The 14,516-nt window shown below is 32.1% G+C and overlaps 1 protein-coding gene across 1 annotated transcript in view; it reads left to right on the plus strand.

The window, feature by feature from the left end:
* The window catches only part of LOC139095637 (failed axon connections-like), a 70,950-nt gene extending 61,971 nt beyond the window's left edge, over window positions 1–8,979 (plus strand). Inside the window, exons 6-7 of the mRNA XM_070647026.1 lie at window positions 4,209–4,299; window positions 4,731–8,979. Coding sequence (XP_070503127.1) covers window positions 4,209–4,299; window positions 4,731–4,781 — 142 coding nt within the window. The 3' untranslated portion in view covers window positions 4,782–8,979. The remainder of the gene's footprint in view (window positions 1–4,208; window positions 4,300–4,730) is intronic.
* Window positions 8,980–14,516: the final 5,537 nt, after the last annotated feature.

The following is a 14,516-nucleotide window of genomic DNA, read 5'->3' on the forward strand; positions in this document are numbered from 1 at the left end:
TGTAAATCATTCAATTTTATAGGAAATAAATTAGATGAAAATGAAGATTTAATTAGGGAGGGGAGCGACTTATGTGAGATATTTTTATAGTCGGAAGCTGACTTGAGATTCTTTTTGAAAATTTTGTGAATCATTGCGATGAGTTTGAGATTTTTGGATGGAAAATTGGATGTGATATGGTCGATTTGAGAGATGATTTGGAGGTTTTTGGTGGATGAATTGAGATTAAGTTGGAATTTGGCATTGGAATTAGAAAATGGAGGAAAAAGGCGTTGGGGCGGTGGATTTTGGATGAAAATTGTGGATAATTAGGCAGAATAATGGCAAAATTTAGAAATTTTTAGGATTATTTCATCAATTATTCACAATTTTGGATGGTTTCCTGGGTTGTGGACTTGTTAATCGCCTTATCGACTTCAAAATGTCATCAAATGAACGGCATGTCACTATGTTGGGTCATATAAGTCCAATTAGTGTAGGATTTACTCAAAATTGCAAGCCACAAGGCAAGAAACGCAGATCTGCAGCCTTAAACGATCTATGAGACACACTCGAGCACTCCAGACCTGCATAATCTTAAATGCAGTCGTTCTGTTCTTAACTAAATCCTAAATGAACAAGATCAACCCGCTGGGAAACCCTCCATATCCATATCCATATCCATATCAAATCATTCCAAACGAATCATAATCCCACCAACTACCAATTATGTATCTGCACTTAATAAACTCCAACATAATTGTTTAACTTCTTCCAATTAACATTTATCATGATTAATAAAAACTGAATAATATAAAATGTGATGATCAAATATAAATGTCATTGCTGTTGTGGCAGATGGGAGCGTTTGGAAGCTATGTAACCCCTGAAAATTGGGTTTTTAGACTACCTTACCGCCCAATCGTTATGCCTTATTATAGAATTATGTACCTAAAGTTGGACTAAGTAACAAAATTGTCTTCCTTATTGAGGTTCAAGTGTCTTCACGATCAAGTTCAAAGGTTCAGACGCCTTTACAATAGGACAGACATGATTGGTAGCTTGAATGCCTTCGTTACTCTAGAAGCACTAAGTTCAAGCTCCTATCTATGCTATTACACTATATTACACACAGAGTTGGCAGGACTCCATTTTGGAGTCAGACTCCGCAGGAATCCTAACTACCAGATTTGTGAATCGGCCTGATTTTATCGGTCGCCGACATCGGCCATCACAACTCTGTTAACTACGCTGAAGTCGGACTTTTGAGACTTTTTGAAGTCCAGTTGGCACAATTTTGGGATTTGAACTCCAGACGACTGACTCCAAACGGGCCCAAAAGTCCGAATCTTACGTAGTCCGGACTTCAGTATATTCTTCCTCCAAATTGCCCTCCCCATCCTTTCTTGGTTACATAACTTCCAAACAATCCCTCTCCCCCCACAACAAAACAGAAATTAATGAAAGTTGTTAATAAAGTTCCACATATATCATATGAAGATATCAAACATTTAATTTATTATGGAGGTCAACGATCATGTTGGAATGTTTGTAGACATGAACATGACTGCATGTGTCACAATGCTCAAGTGAGAGTTTTTTTGAGTAGTTTGATAAAGTTCTGTAGAGGAAATGGAGGTTCTTGTGATATGATTAATGGGGGTGATTAAGAACTTGGATATGAAGTTGAATTTGAGGGGTTTTGAGGGGGATTGGAGAAGTTTGCAGGTGCTCTTGGGTGAGAATTGAGGTATTTGGTATCTTAGGGATTATAATTTGGCTACAGATTCCAAATTACAGCACCGAATTGTCTGCTTTTTGATCATTTTGAATGCAGCGTTTTTCTCAATGTCATGCGTCATATTTTGAGTAGACTGTAAAGTTTCCCACCAAATGTAACGCATAATTTACTCAAAAAATGCCTAAATTCTAGCCAAATCTTAAAGATCTGCTCCAAATTCCATCAATTACATCACAAAAATCCATCGCTATAATCATAAATATTCCCATCCATAAACATTCCCATCATCATCATCGTCACACACTCCACTTACTCAACTTAGTCATCCAAACTCAATTAAATCAACATTCTTTTCTACTCAAAATATTTTTCATTCATTTCCTCACACATTCCACATACTTCACATCTGATCCACTGCTGATTTCTCTCTATATGCAATCAAAATAAATAAATAAACAACACGACAGACTTAGTAAGCATTAAAAAAGTAAATTGAGTCATCTTAATCAATGTCATTTTTTAAAGTCATCACAATGGGTGCGGTAGCAGGCACTGACATGCTGCGGTGATCAGCACAGAGAGGAAGTAAAAAAAGTGAAAATTTCCAAATTTAATTTTGAAGAAAATGAAAATTGGAGGAAATGGAAGTGAAAGTTGAGAGATTTTTGGATGGTTGTGAAGGCACCTGAACTGAATAAATCTCTAATGTGAAGGCACCTGAACTGAATAAATCTCTAATGTGAACGCACCTGAACTGAAAAGAGACTAATGTGAAGGCACCTGAACTGAATAAAGCTCTAATGTGAAGGCACCTGAACTGAATAAAACTCTAATGTGAAGGCACCTGAACTGAATAAAACTCTAATGTGAAGGCACCTGAACTAAGAAAAGCTCTAATGTGAAGGCACCTGAACTGAATAAAACTCTAATGTGAAGGCACCTGAACTGAATAAAACTCTAATGTGAAGGCACCTGAACTGAATAAATCTCTAATGTGAAGGCACCTGAACTGAATAAAACTCTAATGTGAAGGCACCTGAACTGAAAACTAGCGAAAAGGCGTCTGAGCTTGTACATCTCATTGTGAAGGCACCTGGACCTCTAAATTACTACAAATTTATCCACAAATCCACTTCCATTTCCAACATTCCAATCGCAAGTCTCATCACCCTTAATCTGCAGTCATCGTCGTCGTCGTCGTCTGCATAAGAAGAATTCTTCACACGGCATAAATTTACATAAATTTTTTATTTATTTTTGCCCACACTTTCCATTTCAGTTCCATTGTGTACACAAAATGACTTAGTTCCATTCTCACACACGACAGCGATCTTTGCCTGCTTTTATATTATTTTGATATCAGATCTCATTTCATCTTAATTTGTAGTTTCTGGTGCTTCTTCTTGCTGCTGCTTGCTGTCTTGTTTGTTTTGTTTTCGTTCGTTTGACACACACAGTAGCTGTTTTCGGATTCCTTTTCGCTTAATTGTTTATGTTCTCAATTTAAATAATGACGATGTCTCGAGTGAGACGTGAGCTGGATGATTTATTTGGGTTGATGGGGGAAGATTTGGATGGAATTTGAATATAATAAAGGAATTAAGAATAGAAGGCTTTGAAGTTATGGACTATATGTGAGACGTTGTGAGGTATTTTGGGGTGTGATTATTGGGGATTTTTGGAGATAATTTGGAAATTTAGATCGGAATTGTTTTCAAATGGGATCAGATTCTTGATCTACATGGGGTATCCTACCCTATTTATACCTTACCCTACTCTACCAAGCATTAGCTCATTCAACAAATTCATTCGACAAATTCAACATCCTGTCTGGATTTATCAAAATCCGACACCATGACAAAGTCACATTGGCTTGATGGTTGCCGGATTCAAACCTAATTTGGGATCCAAGTCAGAATCACTCTGGTCTATAGTCGGATTCAGAGTGTAAATTTCTCAAAAACGACGGTTAATTTTACTTTTCTTCGTAACGAGTTCGAATTTTTCGATAATCTAATGTCGAAAAAATCGAATTTGAGACGGTCACACTCTGGTCGGATTATTGATCGGATTAACCAATTTGTTGTATTCGGGATTACTTATTACCAGGCTGAGGAACTAGGCGTTATTGTGGTATTTATATGGATACAGCGGAAATACCGCCTAGTTTCTCAGTCTGGACTCATTAAGTACCATCTCTTTAAGATTGTTACTTAACAACTGAACAATCCCCCACCTTAATCTCTTAAATCAGCATCAAATCCTCTCAATAATCTATAATATCAAAGCATTCCAAACAGAAAACAAACTCAATCAAAGTAGATAAAAATCAGCAACAAAATCTAACAAAAAACATTTTTTGGCATTTCCAATTATCACATTTCACTGATCTTTTTCTCTTATTTATTCCATTCTCTTTTCATACACGTGTGCACCATCTATACAATGAAATTGTATCAAAATTTATGTTTTTTGTGCAAATGAGCAGACCAGAAGTCAAGGAGAACAAAGAAGGCGCTGACACAGAAAAAGCCGCTGAGGAGGAAAAGGACTCCGATAAGGAATTAGTTAAAGAAAAGGTAAGAATTTGGGATTTGTGGGTCTAGTGTGAAGGCGGCTGAACCTTCGAACTCTAGTGTGAAGGCATCTGAACCTTAGAACTCTAGTGTGAAGGCACCTGAACCTTAGAATTCTAGTGTGAAGGCACCTGAACCTTAGAACTCTAGTGTAAAGGCACCTGAACCTTAGAATTCTAGTGTGAAGGCACCTGAACCTTAGAACTCTAGTGTGAAGGCACCTGAACCTTAGAACTCTAGTGTGAAGGCACCTGAACTTTAGAACTCTAGTGTGAAGGCACCTGAACCTTAGAACTCTAGTGTGAAGGCACCTGAACATTAGAACTCTAGTGTGAAGGCACCTGCATATTGGAATTCAATTGTAAAGGCGCCTGAATCTTGAAAATTTTATGTGAATGCACCTGAATTGAAATCTAACCTCAATCTAATTTTAGGTCGACGAGAAGATCGATGAGAACAAGGAGAAAGAAGTAGCAGCAGAGTAAGCGCCGCCATCATCTTAAAAGAAAAGTTTTTCAGCATCCCAAAATGAAAATATAAGAAATTTTCACAAATTTAAGAAAGTAAAAAGAAAGAAAAATGTTTTTCACTCACACACACACACATACACACATACATATAAAATATAATAAAAAAAAGTATAAAATGTCTGTAATTTGTAAAATTTTTTCCTTTTTTTCTTATCATATAAAGAAGAAAAAAAAAAATAAATAAAAAATAAATAAATAATGCATCTGTAATCTATCTGTAATGCCCCCCATTGTCCCCCCAAACCCCCCAGATTTATATCCCATTTACACACACACATACATACAAATAAGAATTAACACAAACACATTTTTATCCCAAATAATGAAAAAGAACAAAAAATTTAATAAAAAATTGATAAATTGATTGAAAAAAAAAAAGTAAAAAATAAGTAAATGAAAATTTTTAAGAAAAAAAAAAGAAATAAAATTATGAGAAAAAAAAATCCAACAATTTAGTTAAGTCACATACTCATTGAATATATAATTAATTAATTAATGAAAAAAAAATGAAATAATTAATTGAAAATATAATAATAATTAATAATTAATATAATATTATAATAATTGAAATTATGATGAAAAAAAAAAATGATGAAAAATGTTTTATGTTTTAAAAAATAATTTTCTTTAATTTTGCGATGAAGGAGGTTGGATTGGTGCGGAAGTTTGAGAATTTTGGGTACAACCTGTTTACACGTGGAAGTTTTTGAAATTTTGAAAAACATCAAAAATTGCAAAATTTTCAAAATTGTGCTAAAAACTTCCAGGTGGATTTAGGAAGTTCAAAATTTTTTGAGCACATCCCCTATACACCTGGAAGTTTTCAAACTAAAAAAATCAAAAAGTGCAAAACTTTCAAAAATTCAAAATTTTGCCAAAAACTTCCACGCTGTTTTGGGATGTTCATGAATTTAAGAACACAACCCATTTACACCTGGAAGTTTTTTAAACAAAAAATCAGCAAAAATTGTGAAAATTTTAAAATTGGCAATATTTTGCCAAAAACTTCCAAGTGGATCTAGGATGTTCAAAATTTTTGAGCACACCCCATTTACACCTGGAAGTTTTTCAAACCAAAATCATTAAATTTTGAAAAATTTTCAAATCTTCAAATTTTCAAAATTTTAACAAAATCTTCCACGCTACCACAGGTCCCACCCTAATGAACTTCCACACCAAACCCCAATCACCCCTTCCATAGCTTTTATTATTTCTGCATTTTTTGGACAAAAAAATAGCAAAAAAAAAGTACGCAGCATATTTAATTAAAAATCTATAATAACAAAGCAAAATGTGTATGAAATTTTTTTTTTCCAAATTTCTAATACTTTTCCTCACTTTTTAAACTTCCACGCTGGAGGAAGGCATTTAATATCTTTTAGACAAAAAAAGATGAAGACAAAAAAACACGAAATTTTTAAGAAGTAGGGAAATTTACAAGAAAAAATGAAATGTAAACATGTGGACTCAATTGTAGTTGAAAAAAGGAAGTGAAATTGTGGATTTTGAGGTGATTTTTGGGGTCATTTTGACCAAATTGACTATTTTGTCGATTAGGTCTATTGCCATAAGACTGTAGAGCATCATATACCGACTATAGTCACTAAATTCTAGTCTATAGTCAACATACAGTCATACAAGTCATCCATGCAGTCATACAACCTCCCATGCAGCCATACAGCTGCCATATCCTTCACATCTGTACAGTTTACCACGTCTATTGCCACAAAACTCATCAAAATAATTTCAAAAATTGACTTGAAATGCTCAAAAACTTCATCAAATTCCTCAAATAGATTCTAAAATATTAAAAATTGATATTTTAATTATCAACGAAAATTCGAACTCTAATTAGGCAAGTAAACTGTCAATGCAGATTAAGAACTAATATTGGCAATGAAAATGTCCTCAAAGTCACCTCAATTCACGGTTTCACGACTTTAAAGCAGAATTCGCGCATATTAAAAAAAAAAGACTCAAAAATTCTGAGATTGTAGTAGAGGGGAGGAAATAGGTGTGGAGTGTATTGAGGTATATTGGGGTTGAAGTAGAGCTAAAGAACAGCTGAACCAAACTATAGGGACCTTTGTGAAGGGGGTATGATGGTGCTCATTACTTATGATTGATATGATTTTGGATGGTTTAGTCACTCTACAGGAACAGTATAGAAGTACACTAAGTATGGTTAAGTGGTGATACATCTGTACCATATCATGTTAATACCGAAGAGCATCTATACCAGACCACATTCAAATGAAACCATGCTCAAATGATACCATACGCAAATGAGCATGATCTATACTCAAATGAGTATGGTCCTTATGAGATGAGTATGATCCTTATAACCGTAAGAAGTTTACCCAAAAGGGACTATGGTTCTTATTAGAAGTATACTGAAAATAGTATGGTCCAATTAAGAAGTACACTTAAATGTGTGTGGTCCCTATATGGAGTATACTTTAAGAAGTATACTTAATTTAGTATGGTCCTTATTTAAGCACACTTCATTAACTATAGTTCAATTTAAGTATCCTTGAATAAGTACACTTAATTATAAGTGCTTATCAGGTTATACTTAAATGAGTATGGTGTCTATTGAGGTATACGCTATTGAGTATAGTGCTTGTTAAGTCAATCTGAATGAGCAAACTAACTTAAAAAGGATGTATGTTGACTAGTAAGTCACTGATTATCAATTCTACATCAATATAAAGCCTATTAGACACCATAACCTCAAAATAATCATGACTATGGGTCATATGCATAATTATAGCTCATATACCAACTCCAGTTACCCAAAAATCAACCAGCACACCCACCCAACATCCCCCAAATCTTAGCTCAAAAAAGGAGTAAAAAAGCTTGCAAAAAAATGAAAATTTTACACAGAATTTTAGCTTAGAAATTTTTGTAGCCGAAAAAAAGGAGAATTTTTGTATTGAAAATAAAAAAAAACTTAAAAATGGGACAAAAAAAAGTTGAGAATTGAAGAAAAAAAAAAACTGAAATGCACAAAAAAAAATCAAGTAACATTAATGAATCCATGTGACTCAGACGACATTTATACACGAAAATAAGTAATAATAATAATGTAGACACTCCAAACTGAAACATTCACTCGATTTTTTATTGAATATTTTTTTGAAAAAGTAAAAATCTCAGAAAAAATGACAAGGTTCGATTCCCACCAAAAAAATTTATTATTATTTTTATTATTATTTTTATGATTTTTTTTGGTTAATTTTTACTCGGAAAATGACAAAGTATTCATGTTATCATGCAATTATGGCTGTTTTAGGCCGAATCAGGGTCATTGAGGTTAGAATTCTAATTTTTGAGGTTAGAATCTCGATTTTGAGGTTAGAATTCTCAATTTTGAGGTTATAATCCAAAATTTTGAGGTTATAATCCAAAATTTCAAGGTTATAACCCCCAAAATGGCACAAACTGCTCAAACTATTCCTAAACTTCCCAAATTAGCACAATTACTAGCTCAAATTTCGTAGCAAAAACTCTTTAAGTGCTCAAAAAAGTGAATTTTAAATTCATAAATTTTCAAATTTTAGCGCCAAAAAATTCCAACAAATTAAAATAAAAGCGCGTAAATAACAAACTTAATATCAAGTGCCATCGCGACCTCAATGACCCGACCCCCAACTTCCATCAAAAAAGAAACATTTTCATCATAATTTTTTAATTATATTTAAAAGTGAAATTTTTTATTTTTTTGTATTTTTTGTCTTCAATATTTTGACTCAAATTTTTTTTAAATAAAAAAAAAAAAAAAAAAAATTTGAATTTTTTTTATTATTTTGAACTTCCACGTGGATTTTATGATTTCTAGGTTAGGTGGTAAGGAATTGGATTGTAAGGTGAATAATTGATGTATTCTAGCTTTTTGCATGAAAATTAATGAGCAAGTTGAGGTTAGAGGTCAAAAATTGTAAACTTCCGTGCGGACATAGGGAATGTCTTAACTTCCACGCTGCATAGGGATGTCACATTTGTCAATCTAACCTCAAATTTGAAGAGATTTTTTGATATAAATTTGTCATACTTAGCGTCATTAATCGCATCACCATCAATAATTGTAAGACAAACAAAAAAAAAACATAAATTTATTCCAATAAAGTTCATTCAAAATACTCAAAAATTTGACATTTTCAAAATTCATTTTTACAATTTTTTACATTAGCAGTGGTGCTCAACCTTTTATTATTCGCGGTCCATCTTTGTATGCCTTGACCGAAACCGCATGCGGCACACGGTTCATGGCATTTTCAGAGATTTTTTAGAGTGTACCGCGGCCCACAGGTTGTCCACCACTTGACCAAAACAGATCTTCTGAACTATTTCTACTGCCAGATTATTTTTGATAAATTTTGTATTTAGGTATAATAATTTTCCAGACATTTAGAACCTTTTTTTACTTGAGGATCAAATCCAGTGGTGCACAACCTTTTTTTGTTACGGCTTACTCTGTTGGTAATGCTGCAATTGATGTCATTCATGAAATGCGGTTCTATCACAGTTACAAAGACCAATTTAGTGCCGCACCACAAAGGTTGTCCACCTCTGGATTCAAAACTTACTCATTCCCAGATTAAGTGCTTCAAATGAGATTAGGTGAGATATTTAGTAACTTTTTTATTAAACAAAAATGTGAGTTCAAATTAGTGGGAAAAATGAGAAAACCTGAGTAAAAACAGCGAAATATTTCGAGATTTTTTAATGGAACTTAACTCAAGTAAAACATTCCTAGGATTTTTTAAATAAGGTGTTTTATTAGCGTATGGAATTGCAGATTAAATAATGAATCAAAATTGCACAAATTTAGGACAGCTATGAGGAGAATTTTGAGGTTAAACTCTTAATTTTGAGGTTATGATGCTCAATTTTGAGGTTATGAAACTCAATTTTGAGGTTATGGTGCTCAATGTTGAGGTTATGATGCCCGATTTTGAGGTTATGATTCTCAATTTTGAGGTTATGTTGCTTAATTTTGAGGTTATGATCCACAATTTTGAGGTTATAATTCTCAATTTTGAGGTTATAATTCTCAATTTTGAGGTTAAGATGCTCAATTTTGAGGTAATGATGCTCAAGTTTGAGGTTATAATCCTGAATTTTGAGGTTGATTCTGAATTTTGAGGTTATGATCCTGAATTTTGAGGTTATGATTCTCAATTTTGAGGTTATGATGCCCGATTTTGAGGTTATGATGCTCAATTTTGAGGTTAAGATGCTCAATTTTGAGGTTATGATGCTCAATTTTGAGGTTATGAAACTCAATTTTGAGGTTATAATCTTGAATTTTGAGGTTATAATCCTAAATTTTGAGGTTATGACTCTCAATTTTGAGATTAAAATTCTCAATTTTGAGGTTATGATGCTCAATTTTGAGGTTATGATGCTCAATTTTGAGGTTATGATTCTCAATTTTGAGGTTATAATTCTCAATTTTGAGGTTATATTACCAATTTTGAGGTTATGGTCCACAATTTTGAGGTTATGATACTTAACTTTGAGGTTATAAATCCAATTTTGAGGTTATAATTCTCAATTTTGAGGTTATAATTCTCAATTTTGAGGTTATAATCCTTAATTCAGACAAAAATAGCTGTCGAGACACAAAAGTAGATCTTAGAGTAGAGCCAGGAGTGTACTTCGTCACCAAATACAATTTTTATAGCTCAATGTGAGTTCAGGATTTAGAATAAAAAAAAAATCATTAAATGTGCAAAAAAAGTCATTTTTCATACACAAAAAATAGTAAAAATGCTTAAATTTGACTGTTGAAATGCAACTCAGACCCTTCATTGCGGCTTCTAGACTGAACATTTTCCCTCTTTTTTTGAGTCCGTTACTCAGTAATAAATTAATTTTTTCAGTCCCTCATTTTACTTTAGTTTGCAGACAGGATTTAGCTGTGTGTGCATTTACACCCTGTATGCAGTTCCCCCTTTCTTTTTATACTCAACTTTTGACACTCAAATGTAGATTTTTGAGTCGCTTTTATACCTTAATGTATTGTATTACTCATATTACCTGTACTTACCCTAATACTTTCTATCATATCATTTATTATATTATACAAAAAAGGCGCATAATTTGTCATTTTATAATAAAGAATAATTATACTGAATTAATTGAATTTCCCGAAAGAAAATATGTGCTAAAAGTAGGTTTTTGATTGAATTTTGAGGTTATGATGTCAAAATTTTGACGGATTGAACTTGATTAGTTTTAAATGATTTAAAATTGAAAAATCTAAAAAATTCTGAGGTTAGAATCTTCAATTTTGAGGTTAGAATCTTAAATTTTGAGGTTAGAATCCTAATATTTGTAATCAATTTAAAAGAATTGAACCTTTCAATTTTTGAAAAAGGTTAGAATCAATAGGTTTATTTGAATTTTGAGGTTAGAATTTTCAATTTTGAGGTTAGAATCTTCAATTTACGAATTTATAGCTCCATATTTCTCGTGATTTTTGATAAAATTATAAATTTATCTTGATTTTAAATTTTTGGTTACAAATTAAACGTTTTTTATTTAGAATCTTGAATTTTGTTAAGGTTTATAAGAATCTTTTTTAAAACCTGGTCCCGCGGGACCAGTCCCAATTTTCGGGACTCGGGACGGGACCGGGACGGGACAGTCCCGGGATTTCCCGGTCCCGGTCCCGGTATCGGGAAAGCATAATTAGAATAATTTACTGAATTAATTGAATTTAACTAAGGTTTTTGATTGAATTTTGAGGTTATGATTCAAAATTTTGAGGTTAGAATTCTTAATTTTGATATTTCTATCTTGAATTTTGAGGTTAGAATCTGAAACTTTGAGGTTAGAATCTCAAAACATTCCAAAATAATCCTTCAAAAATGTAAAAATAAACAATATTTGCCTTTTTATTCTTAATCATCTATTTTGATAACTTTATTGAACTACTTAAGTTCATTTTATATGCTTAGTAATGTTTCACATCCATTTATTGAGTTTGCAATCGATAAACATGAGCGAAATTACAAAATAAAGATTGACTTAGAATTGAGGTTAGATTCTCGACATTTGAGGTTATGTCTTCAAGAATCTCATTTTTTAACCTAAAAAGTCAAGAAAAATTTTGAAAAAATAGACCAAAAAATTTTAAAAAAACACAAATTTTTCCATAAATCAAATTTAAAGAACAAAACAAAAAAATGAATTTTTAAAATTTTTTAGAAAAAACTCATTAATTGTGAAATGTGAAATAATCAAAAAAAAAAAACAAGTTTATACAGTCATAAGTATAATGTTAATGTAATTAAATTAGTGGACATGAAAGGACAAAATTTGAAGAAATTTTTGAGTAAATCTTGTGAGACATGCAATGAGTTTGACTTGACAGGACTGCCAAATGTCTTTGTTAGTTGAGGATATTTGGATTGTTCCATTTTGAATATTAAGATACCGTTGACTTTAAGCCTGGAACATTGAAAAAATAAGAGGAAAATTCATGGCTTGTCTCAGAAGATTTATGAAAATTTGTTTCGATGAGCTGAAGGGTGTGCAAGAAAAAGGGGCATGCAACTACTTTTCAACTTCCAAAAGGAGCATGCAACTAGTTAACTTTTTTAAAAGGGGCGTGTAACTAGTTTTAAATTCAAGAAGGGGTATACAACTACTTTTCAACTTCAAAGGGGGCATGCAACTACCTTTTCAGTTTCCAAAAGGGGCATGCAACTACTTTTCAATTCTAAAAAGTGACATGCAACTAATATACAAATCTAAAAGGAGCATGTAACTACTTTTTGATTTAGAAAAGCTGCAATCGACTAGTTTTCAATTCTAGAAGGGGTATGCAACTACTTTTCAACTTCAAAAGGGACAAGTAACTATTTTACAATTATTCAAAGGGCATGTGACTACCTTTAAATTCTAAAAGGGGCATTCAACTAATATTGAATTCTTAAAAGGGGATTGCAACTACTTTTCAATTTCCAAAGGTGCATTCAACTAATATACAACTCAAAAGGGACATGTAACTACTTTTTGATTCCGAAAAGGGGTATGCAACTAATTTAGAATTTTAAAAGGTGTAGACAATTCCTTTTCAATTTGCTGAATGCAAGGGGCATGCAACTACATCAAACAATTGAAAGAAAATCCTTCATTTTTTGTCCTTTCAAGTCCGTTCAAAAACTACACATTCATACACAAAATACACACCATATATTAACTATATATGATAAATATGATTAAAAACTCTAGAAAATATGAAAACTTAAAGTAAAATTTTACTTATCTTCTTAAGGAAAAACTTGGGAAAAACAAGAAAAATTTCCCCAAAAAAAAAAATATTTAAAAAATTTGTAAAATTTATGGTGGAAAAAAAGTTGAAAATTTTTGTCATTTTTTGTATTTTTCATCATCTACTCATTAACTGGATGGCACACACACACATACACAAAAACAATGAAAAGTTCACTCACACATACAAACATACAACAACAACAACAAAAATATATATTAGAGGTAAAAAATTTTAATTTCTTTTTGTAAAATTGAGGTAGAAAAAAATAAAAAAAAAAATATTGAATTTTTTGCTGAAAATGACACAAAGAAGATGAGGAAAAATGAGAGAAAAATGATGAAAAATCACACACAAATATTATTAAAGAATTAAAAAATAAACGGAAGCTTTTTTTGTTTGTGAAAAAAAAATTGTTGAAATTTTTTATTAATTTTTTAGGTTAAATTTCAGATAAAATTTTGAGGTTAAATTTAATTTTTTTAGATATTTCTGATCATATAATAATGAGTAAAATTATAAATTTAGTAAAACTTTTCATTTCTAGGTTTATAGCAAAAGGTCAGAAACAGGGTCAGAGGTAGTTATGGAGGGATTTTGGGGGTTAGAACCTTATTGGACTAAACAGAACGTTCTATTTTTTTAAAATTTTTTGAAAAAGTTAATATGTTGATTTAGAGACCTTAGATTGCACATCGAGGACTCAACCCCAAGGTCCATGAAACTGCACTAAAGTCCTGACTCCAATGAATCGATCTACAGTGAAATCGGGCTCCAAAATGGCGTCCTGCTAGCTCTGGCTCAACCCTCATCCCACTATCCCCCTAAACTCACTCATTAAACATACTTAGATGGTTAGCCAAGACCGACACCGCTCTAAATGCGGTTAATGGCATTTCCAACAATTTTATTGACATTAAAGTATGTCGTGACACAATAGGTTGCCCACCACTGCATTAAAAAACCAGTTGAAAATCATAAAATTAGTAATATTTTTCTCAAAAATTTTAGTAAAACATTTTAAGTAATGCATTTTTATAAATAATAATATTAGTAAATTAGTAACAATATTTCAAATAATATTTCAGTTTGTATTCTCTGTAGTTCCAGCTGTGGAAGATGATGACTGTTCATTTGCTCCATGTTGTTTACCATCACAAGCTTCACGTTCTATATTAATTTGATAATTTGGAAAAAAAATTGTTATTAATTTCAAATTGTAGAAATTATCAAGGGTAAAAATCGGTTAATCGATCCAAAACCCGGAACCATGCCAATGAGGACTCGGATGGTTTCAAATTTAAATTCTGAACCAAGTCAAAGTCACGCCTTGCAAGATCTATGCTTTCCAATTCCTCGAAAATCTTCCGGGATTGGAACGAATCTTTTCCGCGAAATTC

Source organism: Chironomus tepperi, unplaced genomic scaffold (assembly GCF_022539635.2).
Source record: "Chironomus tepperi strain 1889 unplaced genomic scaffold, CSIRO-AGI_Ctep_v1 contig_370, whole genome shotgun sequence".
Lineage (NCBI taxonomy): Eukaryota > Metazoa > Arthropoda > Insecta > Diptera > Chironomidae > Chironomus > Chironomus tepperi.